This window comes from Mobula hypostoma, chromosome 19, assembly GCF_963921235.1.
Source record: "Mobula hypostoma chromosome 19, sMobHyp1.1, whole genome shotgun sequence".
NCBI classification, from domain to species: Eukaryota; Metazoa; Chordata; class Chondrichthyes; order Myliobatiformes; family Myliobatidae; genus Mobula; species Mobula hypostoma.
This window is the reverse complement of record NC_086115.1, coordinates 4130539-4142933: the sequence shown is the minus strand read 5'-3', so window position 1 is coordinate 4142933 and position 12395 is coordinate 4130539. Positions and strand designations below refer to the sequence as shown.

The window sequence follows — 12395 nt, the reverse complement described above, 5'->3', positions numbered from 1 at the left end:
AGAACGGCCTGTTTTCCTGCTTTATGGCACTAGGAAGAACTATGTGCAGTGAATGGGAAAGCATTCAAATCTCCAGCAGAACATCATCTGCCACATGCTGAGGAATGTCAAGGTGCACGTTGCATCCATGGGTATTCTTTCATTTTAAATCCTGTTTTCCATGTTACAGGAGAGAATCCAACAACGACAGAAAGCGAAAGCACAAAGGAAATTCCAAGCTATGTTTAACACTGAGACTGCTGAATCCACATTGGAGATGAACTTTTCTATCCGACAACACACAAGGTTTTAGCTTTAAAACTGTGCATGTGGATGGTGATGACACAGATTGCTTATTGTATCTATTTGAATAAAAAAATCCTTTTTCTATTACCAAAAAAAAAGACAAAAAAAACTTTCTTGTAAATTGATTTAAAGAATGTGGTGTCTAGGTCTTAAAGATACATATAGTATATTCAGTGTAAAAGGTAATACTTTCAGACAAAGAGCACACATGTACTTAAACAAGTCATACCATCGCACAGGATACACCCTCCTCACCCTTTACATATATTACAGGTGAGTATCTAGTCACCTTCTGTTTATTCAGGGCCGCCCCTGAGTTCAAAGCTATGAGGATTTTTTTTTTAATAGAATAAAAGAAGGGAAACTCTGTAGCAGCATCAGGGTGGGTAACCAGTGACAGGTCTCAATATAACTAGCTTATAGAACCAGAGGGGAAGATGAAGAGACTCGTTTAACTCAGCAACTTCCTGAGATATGGAATATGCTGTCTGAAAAGGTGAAGGGAAATTCAGTAAGCAATGTTCAATGATGGGCAATTGGATAAATACTTGAAATGGATAAATATGCAAGGCTGTATGGAAAGAACTGCAAGAAGTGTTGGTCTAATTGGATAGATCGTTCAAAGATGCTGCAAAGTTATCTGTGATTTCCCCAAAGCATTAATCTGGTTCCCTGCTCCTTAAACTTACTCTTTCCTGACTCTATAAATTAACTTTGGTGGGTGATCTAAGGTACAGCTCAAACCACTGTAAAAGGCGTTGTAGGGAGTCTGTTTAATTAAGAAATAACAATTAAAAGGGGAGGGAGTTGTAGCTATGGAATGCCTTTGGAATGAAGGTCAGACCCCTGGGTTTGGTCACATTCACTGCCTACGTTCCTGCAGACACCAGCATACCTCTTCCTCTTCATCCGTTCTGTCTCCTTCAATTGGCAACACGAGTTGTCCCGCTGTCAGATGTAGGCTCATCCAATTACTAACTGAACCAATGGTAGCCACGTACTGGCTGCTCCTATCACCAGCACTGCATGGCCTACTCTGTGTTCTCTAGTTACAAGTCCAATGCAGACTTGTTTCCAACACTCTTCCTGTCTACTGCCATCTCTCACATTCTTACCTTTCCAATCCCCAGTCCTGTGCCATGGTATTTGTACCAAATCAGTGCAACAATGCACCTGATGAAGTGTTACCTTTTGACCTGTGTGTACTGTAATATGCTGCATGCTTACAAGAAACAGCACCTATTGTACACTACCGGTGTGCTTGGTTTTCTTGTTTCAGTTGCATATTGTACTGTATAAAGTATTAGTCGCATTATAAATCAGTTCGCAAAATTAGACTCAAGCTTTCATAATGATCAAGGAGAAAGGGAAATAAAGATATCTTGGGAAGCTATTTAAACCCCCATGCTTTTGCAGAATGTGTCATCCCTTTCACTGGAAGTATGATCTTCAAAATACTACAGCAGAACCTTAAATGTCGTTAAAACAGAAAGTTGGGAAACAAATGCATTAATATGAAGGGAAAGCCCTGAAAAAGTGCTATCACCCACTGGGTCAGAATAACACCATCATTTGGACTAAGGATCCTTGAGTTTAAGTCTCTATATGCCAGCTAGGGAATTTAATTACATAAATCTGACATAATAAATTAGCACCAGTAAAGATAGCTATGAAATTTAATAGAACATTGTAAAGAGGATCCATCTGGGCTCACTGTAATCATTTAAGGAAGGAAGCCTGTTGTGCTGGTCTACATTTGACACCAGATCATAGCAATGTGACTGACTCTGAAATGGCCAAGCCAGCCAATTAAAGTTGAAAATAATGTTCTTTGGGCATTGCATTAACTCAGGGGCCAGGAAGAGACAAAAATGGGAGGGGAAATCGAGTTTGCTCAAATTAGTGTTAGTGGTGCAGGAGCTAATTTGGCAATGGGAATCACGAAGGAACAGTGTGGAGCTTGAAAAGAAGGTGGAGGTAAGAAAGCTTAAAGTCTTTCATCAGTAGACCTCTCTTCAATCATTTAGTCCTGTTGTTATTTGAGTATTAAAACCTTTCTGAAAGAAATCCTGATCCTATTCATCATTCACACTTTAATCTTAAGATAAGTTTAAAGCCAAATGAAGTAAAATAAACACAGTCATGAGAAAAATAATGATACGAGCCAAACTATTAATGGAGCAGTGCTTTGTGTAGATATGAGCGGACCTGAGATGTAATTGCTGTATTTTTCTCAACCATTTTTTCCTGAAGAAACCATGACTGTTTACCATTCTATTGGCCAATCAAAAGCCTACATCCATAATTCAGAAACAACAGGAATTCTGCAGATGCTGGAAATTCAAGCAACACACATCAAAGTTGCTGGTGAACGCAGCAGGCCAGGCAGCATCTCTAGGAAGAGGTACAGTCGACGTTTCAGGCCGAGACCCTTCGTCAGGACTAACTGAAGGAAGAGTTAGTAAGAGATTTTCCCACTTTCAAATCTCTTACTAACTCTTCCTTCAGTTACTCCTGACACGTCGACTGTACCTCTTCCTAGAGATGCTGCCTGGCCTGCTGTGTTCACCAGCAACTTTGATGTGTGATCCATAATTCAGATATGGGCACAAAAATCAGGTTCCACAGAAGTGGAATTACATTTTTAGACTGTTAGTGGTTCAGAAGATAACAAATGATGGAAACCCATGGCAACCAATGGGCACCGTTAAAGAGGAGCACAGCACTGTGTGAGTATCCCAGTGTAAATGAAGAACATGACGCGTCTTCTTAATCATTCCGCTGAGATTTTCAATTTGTATTTCTCCCATTGTCATGTTTCCTAAGTTATAAGAATTAATGAGGAAGTTGTCCATCCTGGTTAAAATGTGATTTTTTTGCAACTTGTAAAGTTCAGCACTGCCTCTATTTTAAAACATAAATTGTAAAGACGTTCTCATAAAACATTTCCCATTTTCTGGATCTTCGTGCAACTAGAAAGACTGGATGTATTTAAGTTACCTTTCTGATGGTGTACATTGCAGATGAGGTCTTACTTCAGTTTTTGGACAATATTATTTCAATTTTCCGCTATGTAATTCCCTTTTCTCAATAAACAAGACTCCAAGTTGACTGTTCTAAACACAGAATTTAATAAACTTATTTAAAATAAAAATCTGTTTTGTCATAAACCATGAGGAGAATCACCTCACTGGACAGTAATCCTTTGCATTCAATGTTCAGAAACAATGTTGTATATAGTAAACTGAGAATAGTTTAAACAGATAGGCACATGAAAACAGAATGGAATCTAATATAAGAGCATGTAAAGTTGCCAAGAAAGAGCAACAAAGTTATGTCTAATTAAATCAGCTGATCTATAGTCATTTTGAAACTGTTAAAAGGTTATATTATATGTACTTTTATACAACAAGAATTTGAATCTGTTATTAAAAAATTGAAAATGCATACAGATATGGTAATAATAAATCATACATTTTGTATTGCTAGAACTTATATCTTTGGGACATGCAAAACATTTGGGTGTCACATCAGGATCCTTTTGTTATTGTCACTAATATTCAAGGCAATCTGATCTCTGTCCCCACACTCCTGCAGATTCTCACTGAATTAGTTCAGTACAACATTGCAGTCTAAAGGGCCTGTTCCTGTGCAGTACTTTTCCGTGTTCTAAAAGAACGATAGGCTTTGTCCTTGTGCGTGAGGGAGGAGACTACTTGTAGTGACATGATTCCTCAGCAGCCTTCTCGTTACAGATTCGAAGACCTGTAGTCTCAGCCCATCCAATGTGTTAATACTGATGATCTCTGTTGTGTCAAAACACTAAAGAAAAGTTTGGGTATAAACTTGCCCGTGTGTCATTGGTGAAGGGAATTTCATTTGAAGTTGGTCAGGCTGTGTTGTGGTGCTAACACCGCTGTTTAAAGTAAGTGCTTCCCATTGACTCCATTTGATTACTTGGTAGATACCATAAATAACATGGCAGAGGCAACACTGGTCTACTGCAGAGCTTACACATCTTGGTCAGAACAAAGCTCAGTTTCTTTGACCGTTCCCATCAATGAACAGGCAGGTATTGAAGCTGTTAAAACTTGGTTTTCTCCAAGGAACAAAAACAGCCTCTACGTGACCAGGTAATGTCATCACTCAAGTCAAGTATGATGTTCTCCTAGGGGGTTGTCTATTGGTGGGTCCTCAGGTGCCTGTAGAGGCTGAGGTGGGATCCAAATATTTTGGTGCAGCATAGACAAGAGCTCTGGTGCTTGGGATTACTGGTTGGGTCGTTTGGTTATCAGTCTCTCTTTTCACAGTTGACGCATAGACATCTCATGCACCAGAGAACTCACTCCCAGTATCTATGTGTCTTCTGAGAGTTGGAAGCCTGCATAGAATTTCAGCATTATGTGATTCAGAACTGGGTTTATAATGCCACTTCTCAACCAGACAAATCAGACTCTCGGCAATACCAATTCTCAGGTGAAAACTTACTTTAAACAAAAGCAATTGTACATAGTTTCTTTGAATAAAAGTTAAATTTAGATGTCAAAACGTCTGAGGTGAGTTTCACTAATGAAGCAGTGAAATTGTACTAATTTGCAGAGCTACTAACTTGTAAACCCAACATCAGTAGCAGAGAAAATATTGGAATTTACAATGATGGATGAAATAAAAGAGGACTTTGAAGAGAATAATAGGACTGAGCAGAACCAGTATGGATTTATGAAAGGAAAATCATGTTTGACTAATCTGCTGTTCTCTAAGGATGCGACTGGATTAGGATATATCTGTGAATATAGAGCTTTGAATTTTCAGAAGTTTTCAATTATGCCTTACAGAAGAGTTTGCTCGACAAGGTTAGAACATATAGAGCTAGGTAAAATATACAGACTTTGATTATAAGTTAAAAATTCAAAGGACAATTATTATCAAGCTATGTATTATACAGCTATACAATACTAATTACTATATAGGACATTTAGATTCATCTTACAGGCAGACACAAAACAAAGAAATCCAATAGAACCCATAAAAAAGACAGTCAAACACCCAATATGCAGAAAAAAAACAAATAATACAAACAATAAAAGTAAGCAAATGACATTCAGAGTTGAAGTTCACAAAGGTGAGTCCACGCCACAGAATCAGTCATCGCTGCAGCCCATTAGTTGCAGGCCACAGCCTCAGTTCAGTGCAGAGATGAGTAAACCTCGCGAGCTGAACCAGCCTGACGTTCATCTCCAGCCCCAGCATCCTGTCCTTTGCTATCTGGTCTGGCTCTTAAATCGTTCAAACCTCAGGATGTCCCTTGCTCTCAGATCTGGCCCTGCTGCTTCAATATGCCCTCAGACCTGAGCCCCGCTGGCTCGATTCAGTCTGTATCCAACCTTTCCAATTCAATTGGTTTTGAGAAAAAGTGTGATTAATACAGTTCAGACAGAAAGCAGCATAGGTATGAATAGGTTTTTGTCTGATTGGTTGGTCATAGCTTCTGGGTTACTGCTTGGGTCTCAGTTGAACGAACAAAATGTTAAATTTGTGGTAATGTGGAAGATACACAACTCACTGGTCTTAAGAGTATGGAGGAAGATATAAAGGGGCATCAAGGGGGTCTAAGAAAGTGGAGTGAGTGAGTGAGAACGTATCAGATGCAATATAACGTGGGAAAATATTAAATTAGCTACTCTGGTGCACAAAACAGAAAAGCAGCATAATTTATGAATGATAAGAGTCGGTATTTAAAGAGATCTAGGAATACATGTACATTAGTCACTGACAGGTAGCATGCAGGACAAGCAAAAAAAAAAAGGGAAATACCCCCTCTCTATCCTTGAGATCCCACCACTCATCTATACACTAGGGATAATTTACAGTGGCCTGTCAACCACCAACCTGCACATTTTTAGGAAGTGGGAGATACTCAGGGAAACCCCAAGGTACTCTCACTTCCATAGTGAGGGCATTCAAACTCCCCGGGACAGCAAGCAGAGGTCAGGATAGAACGCAGGTCACTGTGATGTGAGGCAGTAGATCTATTAGCTATAATTATCAAAGAGATAATTATAATTACAGTAGATAGTATCCTCCAATTATTAATTAAAATCTATCCACCTTGCAAGATTATTTGAAGAGTACAGGATCAGAATGGTATTATTAATAATTGTACATTGGATGACAAAATGTAGGATAATACAAAAGGACATAATTTCAAGCAGAATGGAGTAAGTTATAAGACCATAAGGCAGAGGAGCAGAATTAGGCCATCTGGCCCATCGAGTCTGCTCCACCATTCAATCTTGGCTGATCCTTTTTCTCTATCTCCTCCTCAAGCACAGCTCCTGGCCTTCTCCCCATAACCTTTGATCAATCAAGAACCTATCAATCTCTGCCTTAAATGCACCCAACGACCTGGTCTCCACAGCTGCATGTAACAACAAATTCCACAAATTCACTGCCCTTTGGCTAAAGAAATTTCTCTACATCTCTATTTTGAAAGGGCTCCCCTCTATCCTGCGGCTGTGCTCTTTTGTCCTAGACTCTCCCATCAATGGAAACGTCCTTTCCACATCTACTCTGTCTAGGCCTTTCAACATTCAAAAAGTTTCAATCAGGTCCCCCCTCGTCCTTCTGAATTCCAGCAAGTACAGCCCCAGAGCCATCAAACGTTCCTCGTATGATAGCCCTTTCATTCCTGGAATCATCCTTGTGAAACTCTTCTGGACCCTTTCCAATGCCAGCACATCTTTTCTAAGATGAGGGGCCCAAAACTGTCCACAATACTCAAGGTGAGGCCTCACCTGTGTGTTATAAAGCCTCAGCATCACATCCTTCTCTTGTATTCTAGACCTCTTGAAATGAATGCTAACATGGCATTTGCCTTCCTCACCACCAACTCAACCTGCAAGTTAACCTTCAGGGTGTTCTGCCAAGTCCCTTTGCATCTCAGATTCCTGGATTTTCTCCCTGTTTAGAAAATAGTCTGCACATTTACTTCTACTACCAAAGTGCATGACCTTGCATTTTCCAAAATTGTATTTCATTTGCCACTGTCTTGCCCATTCTCCTAATCTGCTGTCCTTCTGTATCCTACCTGTTTCCTCAATGCTACTTGCCCCTTCACCAATCGTCGTATCATCTGCAAACTTGGCAACAAAGCCACCTATTCCATCATCTATATCATTTATATACAACATAAAGAGAAGTTGTCCCAACACCAACCCCTGCGGAATACTGCTGGTCACTAGCAGTCAACCACAAAGGGATCCTTTTATTCCCATTCGCTACCTCCTACCAGTCAGCCAATGCTCTAACAATGTTAGTAACCCACCTGTAATTCCATGAGCTCTTAACTTGGTAAGCAGCCTCATGTATGGCACCTTGTCAAAAGCCTTCTGAAAGTCCAAATTTACAACATCCACTATCTTTATCTACCTTTATCTTTATCCCTTTATCTACCCTACTTGTAATCTCTTCAAAGAATTCCAACAGGTTCATCAGGTAGGATTTTCCCTGAAGGAAACCATGCTGACTTTTGTTCTATCTTGTCCTGTGTCACCAAGTACTCTATCACGTCATCCTTAACAATTGACTCTAACATTTTCCCAACCACTGAAGTCAGGTTAACTGGTCTATAATTTCCTTTCAGCTGCCTTCCCCCTTTCTTAATGAGTGGAGTAACATTTACAATTTTCCAGTCCTCTGGCACCATGCCAGATTCCAATGATTTTTGAAAGATCATTTCTATTGTCAACACAATCTCTAACGTTACCTCTTTCGGAACCCTAGGGTGCACTTGCTCCGGTCCAGGTGACTTATGTACCTTTAGGTCTTTCAGCTTTTTGAGCACCTTCTCTCTTGTAACAGTAACTGCACCCACTTCTCTTCCTTCAGACACTACAACATCAGGCATACTGCTAGTGTCTTCCACAGTGAAGGGGGATATAGAGGGATATCAGAGACTGGTTTTTCACACAGTGAATGGAGGATGCATGGAATGCACGGCCTGATGTGGAAGTAGAGGCAGATACATTAAGGATATTTAAGAGAGATAGACACATGGATATAAGAAAAATAGAGGGCTATACAGGAGCGAAAAGATAGATTGACCTCAGAATAGGTTATAAGGCCAGCATGTCGCTGAAGGGTCTGTACTGTGATGCTATCTTCAATATTCTAAATAATTTGGTTTATGGACTTGGAGATTCATAACAGATAAATAAATAAAGAGAGACTAGATAGTGTCAATGTTCAAATGGATGCTTGCAGTACTGTATCTATAAAGTTTGTTACCATATTAATACTTAGACCCATGTGAGGTAAATTGGCTCAACACAATTCATTTATACACACAGATCCTTAAAGTTCAAAATACATTTATTATCAAAGTACATATATGTTACCATATACAACCCTGAGACACATTTTCTTGTGGGCATACCCAAAAAATCCATAATGGAATAATAACCATAATAAAATCAATGAACTATCACACCAACATGTGTGTTCAGCCAGTGTGCAAAAGACAAAAAAACTGCGCAAGTACAAAACAACAGAAATAATAATAATAATAGATGAACAAACAATAAACATTGAGAACATGACATGGAACATCCTTGAAAGTGAGTCCATAGATTGTGGGAACATTTCAATGATGAGGCAGTTGAAGTTGAGAGAAGTTACCTCCTTTGGTTCAAGAGCCTGATGGTTGAGTGGTAGTAACTGTTGCTGAACCAGATGGTGTGGGTCCTGAGGCTCCTGTACCTTCTTCCTGGTGGCAGCAGTGAAAAGAGAGCATGACCTGGGTGGTGGGGGGTCCCTGACAATGGATGCTGCTTTCCTGCAACAATGCTTCGTGTAGGTGTGCTCAACGGTGGAAAGGGCTTTACTTGTGATGGGCTGACTGTATCCACTACTGTTTATAGGATTTTCTATTGAAGGGCTTTAGTGTTTCCATACCAGGTTGTGATGGAAGGAACAAGTGGCATTAAGAATTCCAATCCACCTTCCAGATGCTGATGTCTGCATTAACTTTATGTAAACAGTTTGGAATAACTGCAGAAGTACAAGTAATACATGAGATCTAACCCTGCGGTAGATGCTATAAAGTTCTGAAGCACTACAGCATTGAGTTCCCTGTATTGTTTTGGGAAACAGTGAAGCAGAATCATGGAAAATGAAGAAGTTCATAGTCATATTCATAAGGTTTGCCTGTTCTCTTCAGAGTCTGATCACAAGGAAGTATTGGAGGAGTAGATTCCATGTGGCTTTCTGGATGTGATCCAAAGATAAAAGTATTGTCCACCATCAATAAGCCTATGTTCTTCCAGTCACACCCCAAAAGCAGATCAACCTACCAAGCACAAGAAAGGGATCTACAAGCAGGATGGTCTGGAGGGATGAATTAGAACTGATAACCATCTACAAACCAATGTTTACAAACTAATGCCAATCAATGTCTCTCTGACTATCCATCCCATAGGATGATGATGGTTCCTTTCAGTCAGTTAGTGGGGCGGTACCCCACTCCTCAGAAAGGAATGGCATGTGCGTGAGTGGATTTTAGGTGAGTAGGGGGTTGCACATTTCCAGACCCACCCTTTCGACATCCCCTCCCGGATCCAGCGGCATGGTGGGATCCAAGACGGCTGGGGGAAGTTCTGTTGCAGTGAATGGCCAGACCAAGCCTCGATGCAAGGGATGCCCTTTCCACGCTTCACGGTACGTGTTTGCTAGATGGCCATTGACCCTACGAGAGGGTTCATCCACCCTTTGACAGGTCTTGTTTTTCATCCTGCAGGGTGTCTAGCCACCCTCCTCACCAGGCAAGCCTGGTGGGGGAGCCAGTTTAGTCGCCGACCATCCGAACATGCGACAGGTAGTACTGGGTTACATGGTACCAGTAGCACTCAGACGAATGACCTGACAAGGCCAATCAATATATTTATCCCTTGTCCCAAGTGCCTTAAACCAGTAGACCAACAAGGTATTGCTCTCTTAGTAAAAGTTCATTTGTCCCAAATCATTTATAATTATGAAGTTATTTATCCTATCACCCTACCCATCTGTTTCTCTTCCAACATCCATCCCACTTTTGCCTTAATTTGTGCCACCCAATTTCCCTTCATACTCCTTATTTCTACACAAAGGTCAAACCAAGGGACCTATATGACTTCAGCAATGTTCTTCAAAGTTTATTCACTAAAATCTTATCTCTGGGTGAACACTACAGCTGTGTGCTAGCAATATTATTTTTTGTTATACAGTATAGCTAACGAAAACGTCAAGTCCTGTTTTATAATAGTTGAAAGTAATAATCAGTCTCCAGATTTATTTTAAATGGGTTCTGCATTAGGTGTGTTTCCAAACAAACACCACTCTGTTCCGATGATCCAAGTGGTATTGTGCCTCTTGCAGTGATTCTGTGTTGTGTACTATCAAACCTTTCCTTGGTAGCTTTGCTGTTTTAACATTCGCTGCATTTATTAAGCAGGCCAAATCTCTATAAGCACATCCCTTGCTGTGCACGAATCGCATTTTAATTAAAAGTAGATCATTTCTTGTAAAATCCAACACACTGGAATGGAATACTTGCTGTTATCATTGTGCATTTTATTTAGTGTGGTGTGTAATGCCGAGGATAACTACTGTCAGGCGGCTGTCTGCTTGATAATAAAAAAAGAAAAGCACCCTTTGCCTTTCCACAGAATAAGGATTTACCTCATACACTAATGAGGAGCAGACTGAAGAAGGCATTTCGGCTTTCACTTAAGCTCATGCCTGGGACATCGGGGGGCGTGGTGTTTCTGGGTTCCACAATTCTTAAGGGATCTCAAGTAAAATCATTTTATTCAGTGTAAGAATGAAATAAGAGTAATTTGAAATGTATCTCAATATGGTTTCAACATGGTAGATTGATATAAAAGTCGGAGGTCTCGCATTCCTGCAGAAGACATGTCTAGCTTGAAAGCAGCATGGGGGTTGATGCTTGATAAAGGATGTTATTAGACATCATGATAATCCTTTGGGACAGAGGAATATTGCTCCTTTCTCACAGTCATATCTCACACCGAGTGCTGTTGCTGCTTCACCACCCAGCCAACACAAAACCATAAGACACAGGAGCAGAATTAGGCAATTTGGCCCATCGAGTCTACTTCACCATTTCATCATGTCTGATTTATTATCCCCCTCAACCCCATTCTCCTGCCTTCTACACATGACCATTAATGCCCCAACCTACCAACAGTCTATCAACCTCTACTTTAAATATTCTCAATGACTTGGCCCCCACGGCTCTGTTGCAGTGAGTTCCATACATTCAAATTCAGAGTCAGAATCAGAGTCTGGCGTGTGTCGTGAAATCGGTTAACTTAGTGGCAGCAGTACAATGCAATACATGATAATATAGAAAAAAAGTAAATCTATTAAAGTATAAATATGTGTATTAAATAGTTAAATTGAAAATGGTTGCAAAATCAAGAATATTCAAAGTTCATGTCTTGACACTGCTTTATCCCCCCTTGTTAAATCCCGTCCCACCTATGTTTGTGACACATCTCACGCTCTGAATTTTTTCAATGATTTTAAGTTCCCTGGCCCCCACCGCTTTATGTTCACCATGGATGTCCAGTCTCTTTATACCTCCATCCCCCACCAGGAAGGTCTCAAAGCTCTCTGTTTCTTTTTGGATTCCACACCTAACCAGTTCCCCTCTACCACCACTCTCCTCCGTCTAGCAAAATTAGTCCTTACCCATAACAATTTCTCCTTTGGCTCCTCCCACTTCCTCCAAACTAAGGGTGTAGCCATGGGCATCCGTATAGGTCCCAGCTATGCCTTCCTTTTGTTGGCTTTGTGGAACAATCCATGTTCCAAGCCTGTACTGGTATCCGTCTCCCACTTTTCCTTCGCTACATCGAGGACTGCATTGGCGCTGTTTCCTGCACGCATGCTGAGCTTGTTGACTTCATTAACTTTGCCTCCAACTTTCACCCTGCCCTCAAATTTACCTGGTCCATTTCCAACACCTCCCTCCCCTTTCTTGATCTTTCTATCTCTGGAGACAGCTTATCTACCAATGTCTACTATAAGCCTACAGACTCTCACAGCTACCT

At 40.5% G+C, this 12395-nt stretch overlaps 1 protein-coding gene across 1 annotated transcript in view; it reads left to right on the top strand.

Moving 5' to 3' along the window:
- LOC134358777 (VPS10 domain-containing receptor SorCS1-like) overlaps positions 1-2606 on the top strand; it is a 1326002-nt gene extending 1323396 nt beyond the window's left edge. The window contains exon 27 of the mRNA XM_063071254.1: positions 170-2606. Coding sequence (XP_062927324.1) covers positions 170-228 — 59 coding nt within the window. The 3' untranslated portion in view covers positions 229-2606. The remainder of the gene's footprint in view (positions 1-169) is intronic.
- The last annotated feature ends 9789 nt before the right edge of the window (positions 2607-12395 follow it).